The sequence below is a fragment of the Manacus vitellinus genome, unplaced genomic scaffold, assembly GCF_001715985.3.
Source record: "Manacus vitellinus isolate BGI_N305 unplaced genomic scaffold, ASM171598v3 scaffold_8_pilon, whole genome shotgun sequence".
In the NCBI taxonomy this organism is placed as follows: Eukaryota; Metazoa; Chordata; class Aves; order Passeriformes; family Pipridae; genus Manacus; species Manacus vitellinus.
Window position 1 is genome coordinate 17739345 of NW_021940864.1, and position 27696 is coordinate 17767040.

Consider the following 27696-nt stretch of genomic DNA (forward strand, 5'->3'; position numbering starts at 1 on the left):
GGGAAGGGAAGGGAAAGGAAAGAAAGAAGCTGAGGAAGCGCCTTCGCGACGACGCCATCCCCCCACCTTCGCAACTTCTTATTTTCTTTTATTTGACTCTGAATCTTTTCACGCTTGTGCATCTTGGTGACCTTCGTGCTGTTCGAGACGTCCGAGTTTTATTAGGTTTTAATAATAGTAAATGCAATTACCCATTTATAACGTGAATTTGCGGAGCTGCACGTCAGATCAGAGCTTGGTTTTTAAGCTGAGGATGGGGCACAGGTCAGTCCTGGCAGAAGTATAATGTGTAAATTTGGAGGATTTAGAATACTTACTTGCCAAGCTCTGCATCTGCTTTTTGCTAGATTCGTATTATTGTTCTTACTTATTCACTTTGCGCTGACTCATAAAACTAAACTTCCACTAAATCACTTATATTTTATGAAATTATACACCAGAATCCAGAAGAAGAAAGCATACAGAGCCATCAGAGTTAGAAGTAAAGCTCAAAATTGAACCAGGAAGTGGGGAAAATATTTCATATCGGTCTGTTAGATGCTGCTGGAATATAAAAAAGTTAATAGCTTAAATATTAATGATGTGTATTAATTTCAAATACAACACAGCATCAGGCTGGGAGTGTAACTAGTCAGAGCGTCGATGCCGTGAGATCATGAAATCATGACATTACCCAGAGTGTGAATTGCCAGGGCAATTACATCTCAACAGCTAACTCCAGAAGAAAGAATTTCTCATGGTAGTTTGGTTGACAGAAGACTGAAAAGATATTTCTTTCAACTTTTCTAAAGTGAGAGTAAAAAAAAAAGGATTGAAGGAAAAAAATTATTACTACCTTCAGGCCAGGCGAAGGACACCTTTAAGTAAAGGGAAAGAGACCTCTTCCACCTGGGTAGCACTGTCAGCCTTAACAGGGTACATCTATTTCACATGGAAATCTTTACTGCTCTCTATTGTTTCTGCACCAGGCTTATTAATTAAGTTTTTCAATTAGGACTTCTGCTCCCAAGACAACTCCCAGCATCTGTGCATAGCAGAGGTCCAGCTGCTTTTGCAAGACCTTAGTATGCTCACCTCTCCCTTGAAAAGCCTTATCAGGGCTACAAGGGTGACACATGTCAGGTTGGAAGCAGAGGTTTTACTTTGAAATAATTCTGTTTTTCAGAAATAATCAAAGTAACTCTTCAGGGATGATGACATCATAACATGGGATAATGACCAAGGAACCAGGCAAGAGTTAAGGCTTACTACCTGCAGCCTACACTGTGTACCCTCTAAGTTATCTTTGTGGGAGGTGGTCTGCGTGGCTGATGTCAAGAGAGGATGAGCTGGCTGAAGGAGGAAGTCCTGTGGATGATCCTTTTTAGACAAACAGCACAGGACAGAACAAAGTCATATTACCAGAATGTTGAAGGACGCCATGGCCAAAAGAGAAACTTTCCTAATTAAGGTGCACTTAAATGTTAAAATGAAAACTCAGTATATGCTAATAAGCTCAATGAAGTACATGCTACCACATATATGACTGTATTACTCAATTCTCCCCTTAGATCATGCTATACATAAGCAGGAGGGAAAGTATGAGACTGGACTAAGCAGGGTAGAAATATCACCTAGTTAGGGGGAAGACCCAAAAGGACCTGGGAGACAGACCCTGGAGACAGACTCTTCTTTCCTGTTCCTCCCCCCAAGCAGGGATGCCTTCTTGGCAAGCTTCTGCATACAATTATTATTACCTGGGTTATCATAATAGTAGTATTATTGGAGCTCTATTGCAGCAAATGCAATTCCAAATCTGTATTTCTGTTGCTTCACTAAACCACACTAGTTGTGAATCTGTGATTGCACAAGTTCCAGTGAACATGGCCAGACCTACCATGCTGAAACAGTATTCGTGAAATCTGTGCTTGTGGAAGTTCCTATTGAACGAGATCAGACTTACAGTGCCAAATTGGCTATACTCAGAAATTAAGCCCAGCTTCACCCAGCCTCTCTGATCTCTGAGGGGGTTTATTTTCGTGCCAGATTTCTATACTCTTAACACAACAATACACTGGTGTTATCTACATGACAGGAGGAAAAAATCAAAACTGATTGGAGTAAACTCTGAACATGCACATCTTCACTGTGCCCAGTAAGAAGCTGTTAGTAAATTTCAGAAGACTGAGCAAATCCTTTTGACCTAAATCACTGTATTAAAAGACAGGTCATTTTCCTAGAGATGGAAAGGTATTTATTCAATAAATTCATTTTTTTTTTTTGGGAAATGCTGTTGAAATTTGTCTCTCAAACCTGGGTCTGCTAGATTTTTGTTATATTTATTCATTATTTTATTTATACTAAAATTCAACTTGATATTTCATTAGTGTTTATGCAAGAAAAGAACAGTTTGAAAATAGCCAAGTGCAGCATTAAAATGACACAACTTGAATTTGAAATTTGAAAAGAAGCTGGGGTCCTTTCTGTTTGAAAAATAAAATGCAATGAGTTGACAAAGCTTTGTTCAACTTCAGAATTTTGTTTCTTTAGGCAGGCACTTCTTTTGCTGTACCTGAGACTGTAGATGCTATTTAAAATGCAGAACTTTGTAATTTTTCTCTTGTTCCTTTACCTGCCGGCTGGACCACAGCTCTCATGTGTTAAGGAGGCTCCCATGTATTAAGGAGGAGCTGCCTTGCAGTTACACTGCAACACAGGCATTATTGTATGCCTATAACCAATAAGCATTATTAATGCCGTTTACTTTTCATAGAGGGCAAAACTGCATTTTGAAAAAAGCTCAGTGTCTCTTTTACTAATCTCCCCTGATAATCCCTTTCTGTGCAGGCTGCATAACCAGTCACTTGCCATGGGAGGTTTCTGCAGGCAAGTGACAAAACCTTCACAAGGGTTCAGGTGCTCTGCTACCTAAAAATTGTCACCACTGGACTCTTATATGCAGCAAGTAACACCCTGTCCCATGAGAGACTGAATGCTTTGTCTCTGAAATTTTCTAAAGAGAAAAATCTGTTATGGAGAAACTGCATGTTTCTGCTTTGACATTTGCTGGGTAACAGACATTTTCCTAAGCTGCCATAGGCAGTATCATAAGGAATGTTGTCAATTTGCACTGCAAGTCACCCACTTTGGGCTTCTCTGTGACCAGTAGCTACTGTCTTCTATAAACATCCTCTTTTATAGCAACTTTTTTTGGGACGGAGACATACAACTCTCGGAAACAACCTCAGTGCAAATAGATCTAAACTCTTAGTTCAATTTTATTCCTTTCTGTTTTGTACATGTGTATTTAAAGTTGCAGGGTACACAGCTGCTGAGATTTGGAGAACTTTACTGAGACTCAGGATTTATATGAAAACTGGACGGAGTGGCTGCCCTGTACAGGGGTTGTGCAAGTGTTGCCCACGTGCCTGAAAGTGTGTTAACCATTTGCTCTTGTGTTTTGTACCTGTAGTGTGCTGCAGCAGTGAATATGGTTTGGCTCCTTTTTTTCTTTACAAACCCAAGAGGAACTGTCAGTAAAGATCTTTCCAAGCTCAATAGAAGCTAAGGTGTCTGAGCTGAGGACTAGCACCTATGAAGTTGTTCAAACAAATCCCTCAGACGTTTGAAATATGTGCTTAGGAAAGGAAGCGGAAGAATGTTAGTGTTGAATCATTGAATTTAAATGGTGTTTGGAGAATTGTAATTCATATTGATACCTACTTAACTGAAATAAAAGTTTATCTAAGCTGAAAAAAAAGGTATCTCTGAGCAGGATTATGCAAATGAGAGTTACAAACATATAAGCCACAACTGTGATTACAAGCACCTATTGGTGTTTAGAAAGGACGTCATCTTGCCTTGGAGCTATATATACTCCTACATATTTGGAGAAACTAAATCACATAAATTACACCTTGAAACCTGAACTTTGGGTAAAACTCAAAATGATCTTAGAGTATTCTGAATCAGAACATGGCTACAGCAAATAGTTATGTGACAGATCCATGTACAAAACTTTTCAATGTTTTAAAAGAGCATTAGGAAGCAGGAGCATTTCTTCTGGTTACTGGCCATAAGTACACATTTTGCATTGAATCTCATTATTTTTAATTTAGTGCTTATAAGCATTTATTATTCTTGTTACTTAAGTTACGTGCCCACATGCAGGACACTGTGCTCAGTACATGAAATGTCTCATGGTGACTGCACAGGGCTGGAACGCAGGGGTTGAAATGACCCACCCTTCCATAATTGTAGATGCAGACTCAGAATGAATGAACATAAAGAGTTACTAGATTGCAGTTCCAGACATAAGAGACTGGGTTTATGTAAATATATGAGAACAGTGCTTGATCGAAATGGACAGCTCCATTTTTCAACTCTCAGATAATATGGCTTGTACACTTTGGGCTATATATTTCTTGATGACAACAAAGAAATGAGTGCAAATATAATTTTTTTAAACTAAAGTTTTGTAAACTATATAATTAACTGAAATAGTTGTACCTACTTTTAGAACCCAGCTGCCTTCTGGAATTTATTCTGTGTAATGATTATATGGAGGGAATGATTCAGATAGCTATTTCATTTCAATATAAAGCTTAGATTCTCTGTCTTATAAAGAAGAAATTGATTTCAATCTTTTCCATAAAGTGTTGTCAAAGGATTTGTATGTCTCTGTGTCTGAATGTGACCCAACATTCCCGTATTTAAGATTCTTAGAAGTATAGAAGTGTCAAGGCTATTTGCAGTCATGTAATATAATAGAAAATAACTTTATTACAGTTTGAATTTTCTACCAAAATCCCCAATTCCTAATTAAAATTTCCTGATTAAAAATCCTGTGTTCAAAAATGTTTGTTAAGAATTGTATTCTGGACTATAGAAGACTGCTAGAATGAACAAATGAAAAGATGCTAGCACAATGGAAATGATTGTAAGAAATTCTCTTGCTCTCTTCATTTTTCACAAGAAAGTAGGAGGCTATGAATCACAGAACAAAGGAGGAAAAGAGAAGTCAAATTATTCTTTATTAAGTAAAACCGACAGAAGTATTACTCTCCCTTCTCCTTCTTTTTGTAGTGGTAACTTTTTCCGGTGGGGAAGTTATTTGGAAATCACTCCATTCAATATTTTCCCACCAAGGGAAACATCAATACAGAAAAGGAAAACTTCCCTGTACAGCTTGATATGCATCTTTTGCAGTGATCATAATATTGGCCTTTTCCAAAGAAAGAGATATAACTTATGTCTATTGTGCTGCTAGATTCCTAGTAGGTAGGACCTGTATCCCCTTGGTAAAATGCTTCCCAAATGCTGAGACAAGCATTTAGTTGCTTGTCTGCAGTATCTGATAGATTTTTGAGAAAAATAACATTTGAAGAGGGACAGGATGTCCCTTGAGAAACAAAACTTCATAGTCTAGCATTCTGTATCAAAATATTCCCCAGATGAATGAGTGAGATTGGGAACCTGTTTCTTGTGTTTCCCATATGCTATTGTGGCTATGACTAAAGAGAGAGAGAAGGGTACTGTTTGGATTAAATTCTGTAGACCGTAAGTACGCAGGTTTAATAGTTTTCATTTACGTTTATATGGCTATTTACATTTAAGTAATTTTACTTTTTGTACTCATGTGCCCAGTGAGGAGATCACAAACTGCTAATCACGGTTTCTTTGAGGCTTTAGCTTGTCACATCATAAATATCTCCCCAAAAAGAGAGGGTGACCCTAACCATCATTCATTTCCATTGCTATACAGCAGCCTGCTCATAAGTCATCTGAAGCTGCAAGGATGAAGGGCAGTTATCTGTAATTACTGTGTCTGTAAGGCAAATAATCATTCTGCCTTTGACTGTCCGGTCACAGAAATCCTGCTTTGCCATTTTGCCAAAGACTTTGAGAAACTAATATTAGGAGTTTTAATTAGCTAACCTTTTGAGCAACCACTTGACTAATCTGAATATCAAACATAAACATGTAAACACTGGTAGGGGGAATTACTGATTAGTGAATATATACAAGAAGCTGCAGACAGTTTACCTGTTAAGACATGCTGCCATGATTGCTTTGGAAAACGAAGCATAAGGTGAATTGAAGAAGACAGCCTGTTGATACTGTAAGACATTTGAAGTTGCAAATCCACAAGGAAAGTCCAATAGTTGGGATGTGAATGGGGGGAAAGGCAAGGACTCAAAAAGGAAATTCTTTAACTTCAGGTGTGTCATTTTGTCCTGGAAAGAATAAAAGGTAGTGTTTTCCTAATGTCCAGAGAGTGGAATGACATATGCCTGGAGCTGAATGAGACTTAGGAAGAAAATATGGGTAACTATATGTTAATTAAGGTAAATGTTGGCACTGACATTGAGCATGATTTTTGGATGAGAAATCAGTATTTGTGAGAAATTACAAAATAATTTTGATAAAGATTGAACCTCACAGGAAGGCTGAGAAGAGTATCTTCTTTAATAATAAAGGATACAAAAACATAAGGCAAATTTTCAGATCTATCAGCAAGGTAAGAATTAAATTAAATTCCCAAAACTAGAGTTTTTAACTGGCAGAACACAACTACTAGTCCTTTTTGACATCTGGGAATGTGAAGATAGTCAAAATTGGTTAATTGGGTCTTATACTTCTGGATAGTCCTTAACTGCTAGTCATCAAACTACCGAATACCTTGGTTGAGTCATTCCTCTGTTAAATTGTCAATGCAGTAAGTCAGAGACTGTTCAGATGTCCCCAGTGACATTATTAGCATATATTTATATTGAATAAATTGGAAATTGTAATGTAAATAAAGAGGCATAGAAGTAAGTCATACATGTTAGCAGTGCCTTATTTCCCATCATAATATTTCCTACGTAAGAATTATGTGGTATTTCTATTTCCAAAGTCTGTTTCTCGATTTGACCTTTATCATGGACTGTTGCTAAGTTAAAAAAAAATTTTCCTGGATGTCTAAGAGTTAATGTATGCATGCCTCTTTGTGCTCTGAATGCAGTGTTAATCATTAGAAAAGGCATGAGGGTTTGGCTTTTATACAACTGGACCTGCCTCAGAAATACCCCGCTTGTGTGGTGCATATACAGGCACCAATCTTACGATGTTTTGTTTAGTGTTTGTGATATCTGTACTAGGAGTATAAATAATACCCGTGGCTTCCAAAGAAATATGAATGAGAGACTGGTCATAGTTATGCAATTACACTCAAGTATTTAAAAAATCAGCAGAAATATTTCCATACATTTGATATTTGCGTTGACAGAAATACACTTATATACTGCTGACAGATATTTTTCCAGACTATCAAAATACAATGAATTAGTTTAAATATTAAGAATAGATATGATCAATGAATGAGATTACTGATTAAGAAAATAGTAGGTTTTTCCGTAAACTGTGAATATTCTCAACAAATTTTAGTTACAACTGACCAGAATCTAGAGGCAGAAACAGGGGCTGTAGATGAAGAAAATGATTCTTTGGAATTAATAAACCTTTTAGGTTAAAACTTAGCTGAAATGTTACCTTCTTGGAACAAGCTCATTCCAATCAGTGGTTTTATGAGATTTAGAAACCTGAACAGAAGATAAATCCCCCCCTCCCACCATTTGCCAGCTCTTTTCCATAGGTTTTATTAATTCTTAGCCATTTTTACATAAGACCTTAGCACACAGCCATGCTCCAGGCTTTTTATGAATCATCACCCAAGAACAAACACGTCTGTTAAAAGTGAGTATCCTGACATACTAGCAGATCAATGACTCCCAATTAATGTGTCCACTCTAAAGCAGCAGGAAAGAGTGTGCCTTCTCTTGTCTCAGACCTGCTTGAACTTACCTCTGAAAATCAGAGGAAAGTCCTTCTGTGTGACAGTTCCACCAAGGGAGGAAAGAAAAATATACACTGTGGATGCTAGTTCTGGACATGTTCTTTTCATTCTCAAGCACAGATCTTCCTGAGTTAGGTTTTCTCTCATAGAGACTAGTTAAATATCATATTTCAAGTATTTGTCTTTTTTTATCATCTTAAATATTTGTGTTTTGCTGACATGGTATTCCTGTCTTTGGCAATTCAGGCAGCGCAATACTGTCTCACAACTTGAACAGCAGTAACTTGAATGGCAAATGAGCATAAAAAAGTTCAGAAAGTTAATTTGTTTAGTTACTTGCAAAAAAGTAACTGTGTTAGAGTAATTTAGGAATTTGAATGCTTATTACAACATCCTGAAGGTATAGAGAATTCCTGAGAGTGAAGTCTTGACTGGAGGTCTTTAATTCCTATGGATTATGATAACTGGAAAGAATGACTTGTGGAGATTCAACTAATTAACTGCACCTCACTAAATGTTTGAAGAGCTGGCTGTAAACAAATTAAGTGTAAGAATACTATCCCACATATAACCAGCATATGAAAATACTTCATAAATATTCTTAAAGCGTGCAGAAAAAAAAAAGTCTTCTAATACATAGTAGTAGATTGTGTTGTCACAAAACACAGATTATTTCCATAAATTAACTGCAAAGCTATATGGAAATTAACATTCACTGTAACCTGGGAGTAGTGAGCTACTACATGGTATTGAGGAAAGAGAATGGAACAAGCCCCTAGACAGGCTCAGAAAAGATGGGAAGTGGTGACTGGACTCTGACAAACGGAAGAAAGAGATGCTGTCAAGAATCTGCTGCCATATATGATATAACTGAGATAACAATTCATCTCTATTGATACTATATTAGATGGAGAATAAAATCATCTTCCATGTAAATTGTATAACCTCAGCACATTAATTTGCACTTTCCCTGCTGTTTTCCTCTACAGACTTTCACTTGAATTAATACATTATAGTTATTGTGCTGGTTTTGGGATGTGAACATTTTCCCCCTCAGCCCCCACAGTGATTAGACTGGGAATGTGCAAGAATATGGGAGAGGAAAAAGCCAGAGCAACTGACCCAAACTGTCCAAAGGGATATTTCATACAATTTGATGCCATGTTCAGCACCAGAGACTTGGGGAAGGGAGAAGGTTGGGAGATACATTTGTTCTTATGAATCTGTCTTACCCAGTAACCATTATGTGTGCAGAAGCTCTTTCCAGAAAGTGGCTAAACATCTGCTGCCAGTGGGAAGGAGTAAATAAATTCCTTAATTTTATTTGCTTGTGTGTGCAGCTTTGCTTCACTTATTAAACTGTCTTCATCTTGACCCCCGTGTTTTCAGCTTCTGTTCTTGCAATTCTTTCCCCCGTCCTCTGGGGCAGGACAGCAAGGGGCAAGAAACTGGGCAGGTACTTAGCTGCTGGTCAACTCACCACAAATACTGTCATCAATATTTTGATTACTTGGAGCAAAATCTCTTGCAGTTGCAAACTTAGATTTTTTTTTTTTCCTTCTTTGCAGGTGTAGTTCTGTGGTAAAACTTTTAAAAATACAAAGAAATCGTAAAAGTTATCTAACACCTTAGCTGGTTTCTTGTATTTGGACCTAAGTCTAGAGAGAAGAAATGATTTACTTAATTGCATTTGGAGATCTTTCTTTTTCTTACTCTGCTCATGATTTTGTGTCTATATATTGCAATTTTCTGTATGCCATAGACTTTCTGCAAGTGGATATCCTGGGATGGTGACCTCTAGCAGAAAGCCACAGAATTCTAACTTGAGGAAGAAACTTTTACCATCCCACCAGATAACCAGGTATTCAAGTAGTAGCTGCACTTTGCCACAGCAGATGCATTTGAACACTCTTGAACAGCAAAAGGAATCATGGGGTGTAAGTGAAAAACCATATTACCAAATAAAGCTGTCTGAAGGAAGAAACTTTTCTCAGATTATTAAAGAGATAGTGTAGACTGCGTATCTTGTTAAGTATTAGATAAGTAGAATTAGTTTATTACTATGTCTGGAAAATTCATGGTTAGGGTCATCACAGAATAATGCTATGATAGCCATTTCAAGGACTGCAACCTGTATTTTATAGCTAAAATGAAATGCAGACAAAATTGTATATAATCTGGTTCTCTATTTTAATTTTAAAAAATCCATGTTAAGTAGTTGGAACTGTTCTACTTCTGTAGCTGTTCCCACACAGCTAAACTTGACAGAGAACATACTGGTGGTCTCTGTCAGATATTCCAGACACAAATATTTCTAGTGTAATTTTGCTTAATCTAGATAGTGTAACAAGAACAAGTAAGCCCTGAGAAAGCCCAAGTGAAAAATATGGATCAAATATATTTTTCTGTCCTAAAGTTTCCTCAAGGCTCAAAGAAAATAATGTGTGTATCATGCAGAATCCAGGAATTTAAATTTGCATCTAGGAGATTTTAAATTTTGTTATGTTCTGTTGTCTTCTGTTGTCATCATATGTCACTGAAACACAAGCTAAAAGTTGTATATGTGAAAGAATGTGAAAAATCAAAGTTTTTCTTTTTTAAGGTTTAACACCATTTTATTTGACATTAATTGTATTATTTCCTTTTTAAGTAATACAATAGAAATATCAAAGACTACAGTCAGTGAACTTATTTGGAAAACTTTACTTTAAGACTATCAACAAATAGCCAAGGCAAACTGAATTTACAGAAAGCAGAGAAAAAAATCAGTAAGCCAAGACTGAAATGAAATTTCTAGTATAATGACAAATAGCCACCAAAACAAAGCAGTAGAAGAATTACACATATAATTTGTGACCTGTGTCATATATTCCATTTCTGTTCTGGTATGAAGAACAGCTTACTTGATGTCACACAGAAGAGCCACTCCTCTCAATATCCAGTGGTCTGGAGACTTTACTGTCTTTAAATAGACCTCTGTAATATAGTTCAAATCTGTCCTCATGGGCTTTTTGTAAAGAGGACAAACATAGAGCCTGGGATCCCTAGGTTTGGTTGAATCAACAGCAAACATATGCAGCACAGGCAGCTGGACAAAAAGAACCTTTGGTGTAGATTCAACGAGAATGCTTCTTCGTTTCTCCCAGCCTGCACCTTCCAAGTAGAGCCCATAGATGTATACTCCTTCCTGTGTGAAGGGTAAGCAGATACACCACATGAAATAAAACATCTGTTTTCTAAAATGAGGTATTGTCTTAAACCATTAAAAGGAATATATATTTTATAGTAAAAAATATCTAACATGGAATCTTTTCTAACTATTTAATCTTAAACTATAATATCATCCTTTTTCAGAAAATAATGCTGCTGAAATGGATGGCAATAAAAGTTGTTTAACAAAGTCTATATCCTACAAAATTTCATCTAAAGCTTACTATAAAGAAAAAAAATTAAAAAGTGGTACAATTAGATAGTTGTTTTAAAAAAATATTTTTCTAGCTTAAGAAAATAAAATCTTCATACTTAGTATTTGTCTTCTATGCAAAAACAGCAAGGTGAAGAGTAACTTTGCCCTCTATCAATCCGACTCGATGCATAATATAAACTAAATACCAAAATTAATATTGAAACATCTCTGCATGGCATACATACAGGAGGAGGTGCTGTGATTTCTTCTCTGGTTTGCTTTAGCACCTCGTTATGTACTGCGACTTTATCTAAAGCCCAGTCTTTATGTGCTCGAGTTGCCTCTTGTTTCATTGCTGTCAGGAATCCTTGAGAAATTAAGCCAGAGATTTAGTATTTATCTCACATGATCAAAAAAAAAATTATCTTATTTGGTTACAAGCATGTTTCTGCATTGAACTTATAGTCAGAATTCTATTGAAAAAAAGCACCCTGGTTAAGATAGAAATATTGCTTTGGGACCAAAATAGGAACAAATGACAAAAGTGGTATAGAATGCATTACACCGAGAAAAAGATTTTTAAATGGCACATACTTTTGTGGGTTTTTTTTCCCTTTTTTAAATTAAATTAGTTTTTAGAGGTAAAGGGCTGAATAGTTTAAGCACAAGATGACAAGAAACTGAGCAGCAAAGAGGTTTGGATGTGTTATAAAAGAAAAAGCTACAAAAATAGAAACACTAGTAGCAAATACCTGGTTGTTTCTATGTGTGTCAGAAGATGTCAATGGAGTCACTAAAAACTCAGTAGCTGCTATTTTAGGCTACCAGATGAAGAACTACTTGGAATTGTCATAAAGAGGTAGAGATAAAGAAAGAGAAGTTAAAATAGAGAACTGCACATTTTAGAGCGAATTTCCTGGTGAGCAGTATTTATGATTACAATAACTATATTTACTTCAACCCTACCCATAGCACACCTTTTGCACTTAGCAGACCTCTCTCCAGCTGCAGGACTACTCTTTTTTTTGAACACAGATGTTGAAGCAATAGTAATATTAGAGACTCTCCGTGTCTCAGGTTTGTTGGCTATTAGGCTAAACGTTTCCTTTGGTCAAAAGAATTTGGTCCGTTATCTTACAGCATGAGTGCTGCTCTCGAATCACCAGAGATCAGTGTGCTTACCAGCTGTGCCATTTATGATACAAATGGAGTGATGTTTTGACTGGCATCTCAATACCATCTTTTAATGATAATTTGGATGTGCTCCAGGCACCTCAACTGTTTATGAGAGTGACTCTAAAAAAAACTTTGATATTACTACTTTCTACAGTCCCGGTCACAGGAAGCCCAGTAGGAACAAAAGCATCACAAGGCAAAGGTAACTCATAAAATATTCAAGAATTTCAGAGTTTAATCCTAATTAAAAAACCAACTCATAGCTGTTACACAGAAGTTTCTCACAAGAATTTTGTTTAGACAGTTATGTAGGATAAATGAGATTCTTCTATGAATACACACCTAATAAAGTAATGGGGTTTTTTACTCATGAAGATGGCTAAAATTTATTTTTCTTCCTCCTTCCTCTAAATGATAAATATATCAAGCTATAACAGATAATGACAGATAATGTTTACTTGTACTTTGCAGCATATCTTTGATGAATTTGAACAACCTATTCATGAAATAACCTGTGAAATGGGAACATTGAAAACTACATTTTGATGATTCCCTGTGAAAGATAGATAACTGCTATAAATGCTGGTACTGTTGCACATTCATAGAATCACAGAACAGTCCACGTTGAGAGACCACCTGGTCCAACCTTTCACGGGAAAGGGAGACTAGATAAGATTATCTAGCACTCTGTCCAATTACATCTTGAGAACCTTCAGCAATGGGGATTCGACCACGTCCCTGATGAGGTTGTTTGTTGTTCCTGTGCTCTTACTGTACTGTAAAAAGTCATTTTGTTTCTACTGTAACATCTTGTTCTAGATTAAAGCTCTTGCAATTTACAGTTTGGAATAAGTTAAACAGTTTGAACCACAAATAATATTTTCTTTAAAAGCTGGAAAATTATCACAGAATCAAAGAGTCACTGAATATTCTGAGTTGGAAGGGACCCACAAGGATCATGAAGTCCAACTCCTTATCATTAAGTATACTTTCTTTAGAAGCTGTATATCATGATATAATGTCAACAAGACAAATTATTTTATTTATTAACTATGTTTTCCTTCTTGTAATATAAAATCTGCATTTGTGGGTCTGATTAAAATACCATAGAATCACATAGCATGGTTTGGGTTGAAAGGCACCTTAAAGATCATCAAGTTCCAACTCCTCTGCCAAAGGCAGAGCCACCAAAAAAACCCCAAACAAATAGATAAAACCCCCAAAAAAACCCCAAAAAACAAAACCACAAACAAACAAAACACAAACAAACAAAAAACCCAAACAAACAAAATCCAGAATTACTCTAGACCAGGTCCCATCCAACCTGGTCTTGAATACTGCCAGGAGTGGAGCATCCACGCTTCTCTGGGCAACCTGTTTCAGTGTCTCACCCCATCACAGTAAAGAATTTTGTCATATCTATTCTAAACTTACCATTTTTCAGTTTAAATCAGTTCCCCCTTGTCCTATCACTAAATGTAGTTGTGAAAAGTCCCTTTCCATCTCTCTTGTAGCCCTGTTTAGGTACTGGAAGGTGCTATAAAGGTTGCCCCCAGAGCCTCCTCCTCCAGGCTGAATGGCCCCAACTCTCTTAGCCTCCAGCCCTCCAATCGTCTTTGTGGCCCTCCTCTGGACTTGCTCCAGCAGGTCCACATCCTTTCTATGTTGGGGCCCCTACAGCTGGATGCAGCACTCTAGGTGGGAATTCACAAGAGTGGAGTAGAGGAACAGAATCACCTCCCTTGATCTGCTGACCATGTTTATTTTGATGCAGCCCAGGACATGGTTGGCCTTCTGGGCTGCAAGTGCACATTGCCAAGTCATGCTGAACTCATCAACTAACACCCCCAAGTCCATTTCCTCAGAGTTGGCCTCAATATCTTCTCCACCCAGCCTGTACTTGTGCTTGTGCTTGCCCCAACATTGCACTTGGCCTTGTTAACCTCACAGTGTTCACACAGGCCCACCTCTCCAGCCTGTCCAGGTCCCTCTGACTGGCATCCCTCCCCTCCAGCATGTCAACTGCATCACAGGTCTTGGTGTTGTCAGCAAACTTGCTGAGGGTACACTCAATCTCATGTCCATGTTGCTGACAAAGATGTTAGCACCAGTCCCAGTTCCAACCCCAGAGGAATGCCGCTGTCACTGCTCTCCACTTGGAGACCACTTGTACAAGCATTCTGTCTCTGACACTAGACAAAGGCAGATGCTTAGTGAAATAATATTACATCAGGCAAAATGACACATAAATCCTTTCCCTTCTATGTTCTTCCAGATTCTGGCAATCTGGAGTTTAGGGACCTCACAACTCAAAGGTCAAGTTTGGGCAATCATGTTTATGGCTACCATTGGACCTGTTTCCCGAGACTTTATCTAATCTCTTTTCTGAACCCATTTGTCTTTTGGCTTCTATAACATATTCTGGCAGCAATGAAAATATCTTTTCTACATGTAATATTAAATGAAATATGTAGTATAATCATTAAATTATTATTACATACATTACTATTCAAGTCCTTTCAGTACCCTTACCTTGTGGATTAAAGAATCCAGTTATCCAAAACACATTTGGTCTTCCGTGAAATATCCAAGTAGACAATTGAGCATTTCTTTCCAAAAGTTCAGTAAACCAGAAGCCAAGTGTGGAAGAATCCCAAGATACTCTTTTCCATACTTGAGGAATTCGAGCATCATACATGTTGTCAAGTGCATCTCTTAAATTCTAAAGCAATGAAATAATAATATCCAAAGTAAAGCAATCAAGGTAATAGTTTAAAACACAACATTCCATATGTAGTAAATATGCTTTACTTGCCTCACTCATAACAATAGTTCCCTCTATGGCTAATTTCAGGTCATTCAGACTGTTGCGGACGATGGTGATCACCTTCTGCATGCGGTCAATTTCTTGACGTAGAAAAATATTCATAGAGTTAAGGTGCCCCATTTTAACTAAACGAGCTTTGACCTAAAATATAAAAGCACAGAAGGAATTTAGTTAAGTCTAAATTGTTGAAATGCTGTTGTCGTATACAACATCCTAACTTTCGGTGTGTTCAGAAAAATAAATATTAGATCTGTATATTATTCAATTAAAATTTATCCCCTTAAAAATGTTGCAGTTTTTATTTTTTTGTCCGATACTACCCAATTACACATGATTTTGCTAGAATATGACTTCACCCAGAAGGCCCAGGGGACTGCTGCACAAAAAGCAAAGACTGATTTTTTCCTGTGTTTTCACAAGTAGATTTGGAAGTCCAAGCATAGTATCCATGACATATCCGCATGACCAATTGTTAGATGCCTTGATTTTAAATAGCAAAGCCTCATACCAATTCATACTGACAGAAATAATATTGTTGGTTCCTTACTTGAATCTGCTACTAGCTATATGACCTTTCGTTACAGTTCAGTGTTTCTTTTTTGGAATGTCTCATGTGAAAACTCAACAGAAAGAACAGTAAGACAAAACTAAAATTAGCTTGCCTCATGAGGTATGTAATCTGGAGGAAGTTTCTCTAGCATGTCTTCAGCTAAACGATAAACAACTGATTCACGAGTTTCTCCAGATCCTCCTCCACTTTCTTTAGGCTGAATATTGGTAATAGTATCTAAAACATCAGCTGATGTATTTCTTTGGTATCTGAGAGGATAAGAAATATGTTATAAATTACATAGGATTTTTTAATACTTAGTCATAACTTTGTAGAACACACAACCTGCAAGTTGAGAAAAAACATAGAGTGTCATAAAGTCAAATCAAAACTCGCACAAAATTGTTTTCCTTGGCATTCTGCAACAAGTTTAACACACTAATCATGAACAATGTTTGATTTTCCATGGCTGTAAATGATATGAGCTTCCCTCTCCACACGCTGTTATACAGTTGATGTTTTTCTAATTGAGGGATAAGAAGGAGATCTGCAAACTAAGATTGTGAGGTGGCAGAAAAATCTATCACAACATTTCTAGAGATTCTGAGGGAAGGGAAGAAAATGGCATGTTTCTGATAAGAACTTCTAAATAACTGTTTGTTGGGAAGAAGCAACAAAAATTTCATAAAAAGAAACAATATTTCCCTCAGCTACTTCTTAAAAGTGAAATACAGAAGAAGGAAAAGGTGGAGGTATAACTCTGCAAGCTGCCCCTTTATTAATTAGTAAATTCATTCTGCTTTGAAGTATTTCCAGATTAATGATAAGAGTTGCTAGATTTATAGCACTGCAGGTTGAAACATTGTGTTCCATAATGAAGCTCGGGCAGTGCTAATGTAAATTTATGTTCTGATTCAGTACAAAAAAAGTGAACTAAATTTGTGTAGCATTGGATGATAAAAAATAGTAGATCACGTCAATCCTTCAATACAAGCAGAATTATAGGAGTATTTTTGTTACAGTGCTATCCAGTGGTGTAGACCTATGAGAAGCAATAAGAAAGAAAACAGATACTGGAGTACTAGCAATACCTACTTTTACCTTATGGACAGGTACACAGGGAACATACATCCTGAGTCTGGCATAGGACATAAATTTACACTGATTCAAAGCATAGTTTTGCATGTCAGTTTTACTTTTCAACTTTCATACAACACCCATTCCTTCTATTACTTTGTCATACCTAATTACATAAGACATGAAACCAAGGATAGAACATGTGAACTTCTAAAGCATCTAAGCTTTGGAGATAGTATCACAAAACTAAAGAAGCTACATACCACAGTAGTTAAACTAAATTTTTTTGTGAATGCAATTATAAAAACTATAAATCAGAAACGCAGAAGAAATACTACTGGGAGTTTGCTTCACAGAGAATATAATTTCCGCTTCTAAATGTAGGAATGGTAGGGCTTTAATGATTTTTTACAACCCTTGACTTTAGACTCAAAACTCTCAATCTTTTTTTCAATTTATGGCCCCATTTAAAGAATGAAAGATTTATTCAAGACCACATATGAGTGGCAAAGATAAAATAAAATTTCTCTTGGACTCGTGACTTCATTGCTAATTTGGATGACATACTGGTGGCTGTAACCTTTGTCTGTGTCTTGCTTATTTAACAAGTAGTGATAAGAGAGATGTGCACCTTCCTCTTCATACTGTGAGTACTGTTCTTCCAGTACTGCTATTGGGCTATTTTATGTAGAAGGAATAGGTTCCCCAATTATTACATCAATTAAATTATAATATATTACAGAATTATAAAAATAGTCTTTCTCTGAGTCTAAACAAAAATAGAAACAATTTTAAAAAGAAAAACTTTGGGGAAAAGGAGAGAACAGATTTTGAAAAATAACATTAAAGTAACAGAATCAAAGGTTAGCAATATTTCTTTCTTGAATGACACAAGGTAAGAATCTTCTGAAGAGGAGAAATTATGTGAATGTTGTAAAAATAAAAATTACAGTTTGAAGAAGAATTTTTTTGTAAATAAAAATAGAAAAGACAAAAAGAAGTATCTCAATGTGAACATAATTAAAAATAATGTTCCAGCTTGAAAGTGAGATTAAAATAAAAAGAAGAAAATTCATTCACATACCACTGGGACACATTGAACATAAAAACCACTCTGAAACAAAATTTTTCTGGGCTTTGGAAAACCGTTAGAAACTTTCCTTTAGATTGCAAATAAAATGTTGAAATATAGATGCAAACAATAATGAAAAAAAACCATCTCATAGGTTTGTAGAGGAAGTACCATATTCCTGAGAAGAAAATCAGTTATACATCATGGGGTGACCCTCATCACATGTAGACATCCAAATGTAGATGCCTACAAAACAGATTTTGTCTAGATAGCCCAATTCAGCTCATGTATTTTAGATGTCTGCTTTGTGACCAGAGAAATTGCACTTTACAAGGATTTATTTTTCTCTGTTACAGTAAAGGAAGTCTTGGGTAACCATGAATGAAGCTACAGCAACATTAAGTTAATCTCATTTATAGCGTCAGTGTTGTCTAAAAGTAGGTATGTAAGATGAAGCACTCAATACCTGTTTATATTGTTTTTCCCTGAAACAGTATTGTAAAGCAAATTGTGTCATAAGAAGAAAAAAAAGAATTAATTTTCTATGAATTTTGATTTACTCCAAAAAGCATTATTAAGAATATTTTTCTAAGAGTTTGGATGTGAAAACCTAGCACAGTTAGGTAGCTGGAGTCAGTGCCATCAGGAATTTTCTGTACTGGAAGTTAAAATTGAGAAAAAAATGCAGTGTGACAGGAACATTGCCTCAGCTTTGTGTAGAAAACAGCAATATCTATTGCAGCAGGGTGTTCAAAACCTTGCATTCACCAAGGGACAATGGGAGATTCTTCTCTGTCTTCAGTTAGTTAATAGCAGCTTGCAGTATCTTTACAAAAATTCAGTTACATTTAAGGCTTCAGTAGAGAACCAACTGGGACAGGGTTTTCACAGAAGATTGTCAGAATATTCCTTTCCCACTCAGATACCTGTTCATGATGTTGTTTTTGCAGAGCCTATGATTCACATAGCAAGTTAAAATCATTCTCTGACTTCAGGTGTTAATCCTAAGTGAAAGCATTGAAATTCAGTGAAGCTTTACAGTTAGAACCAACGGATCGAGCTTTTGGCTGAACTGTAAAACTGTCACAGTAAATTGGTGAGAGATAATGTCTTGTCCTCAGTACTAGGAACTTGGAGAAGTCCTGGCTCTCTCAGGGTTCCAGTTCCAGCAGTTAGCCTTTTGCATACAATGAGATGACTTGATAGGATATTTTAAGGAGAATTTGAACTTTTTATATTGTATGGGATGCTAATCCATTTGTTTTGTATCAAAAATGAAACTCAGACACAGTATCTGTGCATAGTTGCCTATAACAGATTAAACATGTGATTAAACATGGGAAAAAAGCATGAAACATTTTCTCCAAATTCTAAAAAAATACCTATAAAGGAAAACTAAAAAAAAAATAAAAAAATAAAAGAACTAAAGTAGCAGGAATACGCTGAGGTACCAAACGGAAGAAAGAAAAACTCAGTAGTAAAGAGAAATCAAAGTGCTGTTTCTATTCACAAAAACTCCCCCAACAGTGTTAGCCCCAAGTTTCCTCCTATAAATTAGCTCTCCTACAAGCCTAATTTTGGATCTAAAGCAAAGTCTTCAAGACTTTGTTTAGTTCTCTGTTAAATCTTGGCTCCTCTTTAGTCAATTCTGCAAGGGAGGTCTTGCAAGTATCAGAGAATGACTTCAAACAGAATCTACTCTTAGATTCTTTTCTTCACAAGTATATATTAACAATGGTATGTACTAGGCAGAGCTGACAATAAAACTGTGTACTGTTCTCACAGCATGCTTAGAATACTAGGCTCTTGATATGGCATCAGCCTCTCAACTTTGAGGTTGAAAAATTGTGGGAAATTATTGTTTTGTCCAAAAATGTTATATTAGGTTTTCACAGCAGCTCTGCATTTGAATAACATTTGTTTTGTTTAAAGTACAAAAAAAGCTATGTTAAGAAACAGTGAATGTGAACATAATGAAAATGCAATAATTTATGGCAGAATTATTGTGAACTTCAGTGAAAAAAATATGATGATGCTCATATCCTTTCACAGGGCATGTAATATTAAAAGGAAATAAAAGTTAAGGTGTTACACAGATTATTTGGAATGAAAGTGAATCAAGTCAAAGTTTAAATGGAGTTAGTAGTTGGTGCAGTTGAAAAGTCTTCTTTAAATAATGGAAATGGCAGGACTGACAGCAACAACAATTTGTAGTTGCATCCAAAGAGGTGTTTGTAAAGCAAATGACAATCCAAAGAACCATTTATCAAGTGCGCACAGAAAAATAATATACTACTTTGGAACAGAAGGCAAATATTAGAAACTTTCTCTAATTGAACCGTATAGAACTTTGTATCATATGTTCATTATAATTATTTCAATTTAAAAAAAATTGTAAAACCATGAAGACTAAGTAGCAAAAATTCCAGTTGCTTCAAAACACCTTGAAAAATGTAGCTGAAGATGCTGCATTCATAACCACGTGCATACACAGAAAGCGTTCCACTTCAGTAGTGAAATTCATATGAATCCTGTTTCCTATGAAAAATATACTTGAACATTTGATAGGGACTTGTTTCCAAACACTAAAAGAAAGGTTCTCTTTTTTCAATATGTTGAGACATACTTACGTAATATCAGCATTAGGATGGAGACCAAAGACCTCTGGGCTGTCCATGGCAGGGAGTAACTGGATGTATTCAAAGTACTGTTCCAGGGTTTTGCACACTGGAATTTTATATCCAGTGTAAAAACAGAAATCACTCTCAAACATATTTTCATTAAACCATACCTGTGAAAAATCCAGGGGAGAAAAAAACCCAACAGTTACTTCGCTACTTAGAGGGTTTTTTTAATTTCATTTTTGTTCTTGGACAATTAGGGTTCTTATTTCAGCTACTGCATCTAATTTTACTTGAATACAGAAGTAAAACATTAAGAATTCTGTCTGCTAAGTTTGAATTCCCACTAAGTCTTTTTAAGTTTCTGCTCCTCACTAAGGAGGAACCTCACTGCCAAAGAACGATGTTTTGAAAAATTCATTTTACTTTGAACAGTCCTATAAACTGGTGAAATGCATATTCAGCAGAAAGAAGGTATTTTGATTTCTGTATTGCAACTGCTAATAAAAATGACAAATAACTATTTCCAAGGTCTCCTACCCTTGCAAAACAATTAAGAAGACGCTTATCATAGTCATCTGTGACTCGGCCTCCATATTGTACTTCTCCAATCATGTAGCGTACTGTGTTCCATGATATCCCCTGGATGAAAGTAAAGTAAATGAAAGACTGTAGTTATAATATGGAAGAAGAAGGTGTCCAGTACTTTCAATATCATCTGAAGCTCATAAGGCTCTGAAATGCAACCTGAAAAGATCATATGAAAATAATATTTTCCAATGTATTTTTTGAACTCAACTCCGTAATTTAATAGAAGAGTTGGGCTTGATCCTGCTAATATAAATATATAATCACAGGATCATTTAGGTTGGAAAAGACCTCTAGGATCATCTAGTCCAACCTTTGACCAAACACCAACTTGTCAACTAGACCACAGCATTAAGTGCCATGTCCAGTCATTTCTTTAACACCTTCAGGGATGGTGACTCCACCATCTCCCAGGGCAGCCCATTCCAATGCCCAACTACCCCTTCTATGAAGACATTCCTCCTGGTGTCCAACCTGAATCTCCCCTGATGCAGCTTGGGGCTATGTCCTCTTGTCATGTCTCTAGTTCCCTGGGAGAAGAGGCCAACCCCACCTGGCTACAACCTCCTTTAGGTAGTTGTAGAGAGTGATGAGGTCCCCCTTGAGCCTCCTCTTTTCCAGGCTGAACAACCCTAGCTCCTTCAGCCTCTCCTCATAGGGCTTACTGTCTAGAAGTAATATGTCATTGCATATCTAAAATATATATAATTTATTTCATTATTTCTTGTGTGACCTGAAATCACTCTCAGCTGCTACTGCCTCTCCCCTTCCTCCTCACCTCACCGTACCCCACCCCACCCCACCCCACCCCTTCTCCCTATTTCTCATCTTTCTCCTTAGCCAAGTGCTGCTTTGCAAGGAATGGCTATTCCTTGCTAAGTAGAAAACCAAATGGTAGCCCTTTCCAAAACAGATAATGTATAGACTTGGTAATTTTAGATATAGGAGTGAGAAAAAACAAGATCAAGTTCTTAAAAGCTACATAATTTTACATGGATTACAGCACACAAAATATTTAAGCTTGATTGTCTTGCAAAGAACTTGAAACTTTGATCATTAGAAGTTGCACTGAAAGGATAGCAATGAATAAACTATGACAAATAGTAACATGAGGAAAAAACAATTGCTGATGCCATACAAAGCAATTAAATATACTGTATGCAAATTTTAGTACATACCTTCCTGATGTCACATTTTTTTAGGTGATTTTGTATAAACTGAACACTGGCTGTAAAGTCTGCTGAGTTAAATTCATAGGGAATATTCCAACCCAAAGGCCCAAACTTGCGTCGCTCCTTACGAATAAAATTAAAACCAAGTATATTTATGAAACAACTAATAATTTTTTTTCCTTATTAAAGTTTGATAATAATAGTAACAGCAGAGTAAAGATTTGAACTGGTGAAGAAAGGTAGCATAGGAAATGGTTTTCATACATGTCAATAATACAGTTAATATTAATTTACACCATAAGGGATAAATAATTATAGAAAAAGCAACAAAATAATTTATTGCTAGCTTTACTAATCAATGTATCAGTCATAGGTTTGCAATGTCTTGTGTCTATTTGGATGATGAGCTTTTTATATTAAGTAATTAATTCTGAATTTTACACTTTTCAACTTCTTTTTACATATACTGTCTAGTAATGATAGGTTCACATTTTCAAGCTCCTGTATTTATGTTCACTCATCCAAAGACTTCTAGGTTGCTTCTTATGTCTCATTGTTTCAATGTATGGTTTCAAAATTCCACCACTTTATTATAAGGCTGCCACCATTACATTACTTAAATTTATTATTTCATATCTCTTTGAAAATAAAATTATAACAGTTGTAGTAACAGAAAAATAGTTGACTATAAAAGTAAGAGAATATGTTCTGTAGCCCAAACATTTTAAACATTCAACACTATTAGATTTCTCACAACTTTGTTACAGTCACCTCAGTTAAATCACTCAATGATTTTTTTTCAGAAGGTAGAACAAATTAATCCAAGAAATTAAGAATTAAATTGCTGAATAGTGCTGACATTTACTAAATGCGTAAATGACATTTTAAAATTAACTAAGTGATAAAGTAATTATCAGAGTTTATATTACCAGGTCACCAATGACTGACAGTCTTTGACATCTGAAGTAACATTTAAGTACCCTAGCTACAATATTTAAAAAGATCTAGAATTGGAAAAAAAAGCTCTTTTATTTTTCAAAATCAAATATTGCTTATAAGCAGATGAGACAGCATTAACAATAATACCCTGCAGAAAGGTAAAATGATTTTCTGCCAAATTTTATGAATTACTTCTTAAGCTATATTTATCATAATGATCTTGTCACCAAAGGATACTAAGAATCAGTCAGTTTAAAGGCAGAACAATGTATATTTTGCTTATTGATTGGCAATTCATAAATAAAATTTCTTAACAGACGAATAGATGTCATAGTTCTAAAAATACTGATGGGTTGAAGAAGCCTAGATCTTCTAGTTCCAAAAGAACAGTATAATCCTGAGGCAGTACACAGAACAAATTTTTCACTGTTTAAAAGGTAGAAGGAGGAAAATAATGCAGAATACCGTATCTTAATAGGGAACATCAACAAATTGTCCTTCTCTCACCATCTCCCTATACTGAAAATACAAGCTGCTCAATGGAGCCCAAGGATCAAATAGTGATTTATAACTATTTTGAGATCCTTGATGAAAAGAAGGTGCATTCAAAGAGCTCAAATTTTTGGTATGTATTATGAACTCAAAATTTATATATCTTTAAAATACAAAGTATAGATATTGTTCTCACATTGGAATTAATGTAGAAAACACGTTGACACAGATAAGATAAAAACTAGATGCAGAGTGATAGAATTTTATTTAAATTTAGCCATCTAGAAAGTAGACAGCTACTCTAAGCTAGGCATCTGGATTGCCTTTAAAATCAGTGGACAGAAAGAGTGATACACCTCTAGAAAAATATTCACTTTTAGGGAAAGACAGCTGCAACAGATCAGCTAATTTTCTATTTCAGAGGGCTTATCTATTTCTATTGACTACAGAGAGAGAAATTTTCCCCTTATGCCAAATGACTAACTTTGGTCAAAGTTAGATGAAAAAAATCAAATTCTAAATGCTCGTAGTATGAAAATTGCTTAACATTTAAAAATAAAAAATAAAAAGAGAATAAGGAACCTTGAAATATGGATTATAGAAATTAAAGCTTCAGCCCTGCAGCATGATACTACAAGAAATATCAGAATGTGTTTTTTCAGGAAACTCTATTAAAGTGACTCCATATACTATAACGCTATTTGCAAACTTTTTAAGAAATACCTGAACAGTAGAATGCAGGAAAGCTACAGTGTAAAGCAAAGGTTTCCACATAGGCAGGTTGCTTGCATTTAACAGATCCTGACTAATTCCAGAAAATGTTCTTTTCAATCCGGCACGCATACCTTGGGGAGGTTCATTTGTGAACTTTATAGCAATCTGTCATGTGAAAAAGATAAAGGATTTGGGTTTGTTTACTGAAACACAAGTAGCAATGCATGAAAATGTCAAAACTATTAGTTATAAATAAAATGTAAATAGCTGAAGCATTGCAGAGATAAAGTAGATATGTAGCTGTAAACTGCATAAAATGAGTACATAGAATCATAGAACAGTTTGAGTTGGAAAGGTCCTTTTAAGGGGGGAGGCATCTGATCTGAACCCCCTGCAGTGACATCTTCAACTAGATCAGGTCAGTTAGAGCCCTGTCCAACCTGACCTTGAATGTTTCCTTTCTGGGTAACCTGCCTTACTGCCCCCATTGTAAATAATTTCTTTCTTATATCTAATTTAAATCAAACCTTCTTCAGTTTAAAATCAGAACCCCTTGTCCTATTGCAACAGGCCCTGCTAAAATATCTGTTCTCATCTTCTTTAAAGGCCCCATTGAGTATTGGAAGGCCACAATAAGGTCTTCCCAGAGCCTTCTCTTCTCCAGTCATACCAGATTAGGCCACAAAAGGTTTTGAACATAGACCTTTAACTTATGTTGGTCAGAACCATCACTGACACTTGTCCATGGATCTGAGAATTTTCATTAGTGACCTGGAAGCAGTCCCCATGTTTTTCAGAAGGAAAAGCTTCTCTATTCCTAATTCAATGACTGAATGATGGAAGAGAACTATCCAGCATATATGACAAAAACCATGTTGTATTTCCGATCCCAGAACTTCACAGTAAGTACTAAGAAATCTCACCTTTTCTCATATGAGATCTTTGTGTCCCAGCAGCTACTCTGGACTCTGTGGCTATGTCTACAGCAGTAAATTAGATTTACCAGAGAATATTCCCAAGGACTCTGGTCAGCAGGCATTGAATCCACATTTGTGATGCTAGATTGCCACAGCCCCTTAGTTTCATTCAAACTGCCTAATGGGAATAGTGGTTACAAAATTTTAATCATCAAACCGTACCTGGAAATTATTTGGAAGGGTGCTAGTAAGCACAGGTTTTCATGTCAGAGAATGTTCTAACTGCTTACTCCTATGTGCTATGGCATTCCAGTGCTCGATAATGTTCATTGGACACACTTCAGTCTATTGGTTCAGACACCGACTGGCCTTACCAGAATCTCTATTCCTTGAGACACTAACAAATGCTGGAGGAACCAAATAAAAACTAAGAATTTTTTTGCTTCGACCAAGTATGTACTTGTCTGTCTGGCTTGGGTAATGTGGTAGCATGGACAGAAAAGGTAGTAAACGTCAGGCAGCCCAGGGGCAAGGACCTATCTGCACATATGTATTATGTGTTGTGTTCATGTGACTGTTGGACTGAATGGGAACACTCAAAAATCAGTGTTTCCACGTTTCAAAGGATATCCTGTTCAGTTTTTGATGAACACTCTATATTAAAAAAAATCAAAGCAAATTATTCTCTCCCTTCTTCTGAGAAGGAGCTTTGGTTTGCCAGTTATACGTTTTCTGGAACCCCTGAATATGTTAACATTTTAACAGGTAATGTGACCCTATAAACTGGGAAATCACATTTGAAACATTTGAGATAAATACAGTGAAGATTCATCTAGCAATCCCCTCCGTTCTCTAGTCTCACTTTTAGCAAACCATATGTTTATATACCTCATTGTTCATAAAACCCTTGAAGATGCAGGATGAGTTCATTTGCTGTTGAGAGAATATAAGAGGTCCATATGGCTACCTTTCTATACACAGTCCGTGGTGACAAGACACTTATTACTGGAGGTTGTCTCTAGATTCATTCAAGAAAGGAACACTTCTTCCCTTCTCATCCTAGATATCATGTGTGGTATCTATTTTTATTCAGAGTTAATGAGAAACACTAAGGAGACTTCCACTGCTTTTAAGAGGAAAGGGAACACAGAAGTGTCAACATACAGCTATTACAGTAGATATTAGGTAGCATTATCACCCACTGTGAGAGTGCTGGGAACCACCATCAGTGACTTAAATGTACTTTGTAACAGTTCAGGTAATTTTCCTGGTACTGATGAAAAATATATCCTTGAGATCTACAGAACAGCCATTTATAGTTCATCCAAAGAAAAACGGGTTACTTCCTGGTATATGATGTTCTCTGAGATGTGCTATCCCTGTGTGTTCTGTCCCATTTACACTTTATTTCAGATAAGGGAATCTGGAATCTCTCTCTGTAAGAGACTAAGAGCAGTTGTGGGCATTAATCTGCTCACAAGGCATCTGGTTGGGCAAAAAGGGATACAAGTAAAGCCAAATAGTTTTTGTTCAAGTGTTTCTGTGTAACCGTCCTGTTTAAAGTGAAATTCGCATTGCAAGATGAGTCCATTTTTTCTTGGGTTTTGGTTTTTCCCCCTCCATTTATTTAACTGCCATTTACAGGATTAATTTGAATAATATTGATGGCATGAAGTATCTGAATTAAATATTTGAACAAACCTGTAGCAGCGTAATTGGGAATTTAGGATGTTGTTCAGTAGTTATCCAAACTCGAAATGTTTCATTCTGGATCTCTGCAGTAAGAAGTGTCTCCAGTAGTTCATCCATGAAATCCAGTCCAAGATGACAATTCTGGAGTAGCACCCAGCCTCCCTAAATAATAATATCAACTATTACCATATACAATTTACAACAAGTTATTCATAACACTAAAAAAAAAAAAATCTATAGAAAAAAAAAGTCTATAGAAAAATCAATTTGGTTTTCCATGTAATTTTTTTTTTTACTTTTGTTCTGTTCCTGAATATGTATTATCATTTGATATGCTGTGATATTGGCACAGCTAAATCAAATAGGAAAAAAGTTATTGCTAAAGTTATTTCCACCAAACTCAATATTCTAAGTAAAGTATCAGTGCTATCTAGTGGCAAAAAGAAGTAGTTCCTGTATGCTCCCAGCAAAATACCAGTGATAAGCAATCCTTCATCAGATCCAAAAGAATGTGAGTGGAAAAGTAACAGCTGAAATTTTTGGAATATATATTTTTTTAAAACTGATTTGTTAATAACATAATCTAAAGTAAGTGTAAAGAGGTGGTAATAAGACTCTAAAAGTTTTTAACTGCAAT

The 27696-nt window shown here is 35.9% G+C and overlaps 1 protein-coding gene across 1 annotated transcript in view; it reads right to left on the bottom strand.

Annotated features, from left to right (window-relative positions):
- Positions 1 to 10310: 10310 nt before the first annotated feature.
- DNAH8 (dynein axonemal heavy chain 8) overlaps positions 10311 to 27696 on the bottom strand; it is a 120945-nt gene continuing 103559 nt past the window's right edge. Inside the window, exons 83-92 of the mRNA XM_018084995.2 lie at positions 27069 to 27221; positions 24460 to 24615; positions 22312 to 22428; positions 21086 to 21187; positions 20555 to 20715; positions 15888 to 16044; positions 15214 to 15366; positions 14931 to 15120; positions 11468 to 11589; positions 10311 to 11003 (exon numbers count right to left, since the gene is read on the bottom strand). Coding sequence (XP_017940484.1) covers positions 10716 to 11003; positions 11468 to 11589; positions 14931 to 15120; positions 15214 to 15366; positions 15888 to 16044; positions 20555 to 20715; positions 21086 to 21187; positions 22312 to 22428; positions 24460 to 24615; positions 27069 to 27221 — 1599 coding nt within the window. The 3' untranslated portion in view covers positions 10311 to 10715. The remainder of the gene's footprint in view (positions 11004 to 11467; positions 11590 to 14930; positions 15121 to 15213; positions 15367 to 15887; positions 16045 to 20554; positions 20716 to 21085; positions 21188 to 22311; positions 22429 to 24459; positions 24616 to 27068; positions 27222 to 27696) is intronic.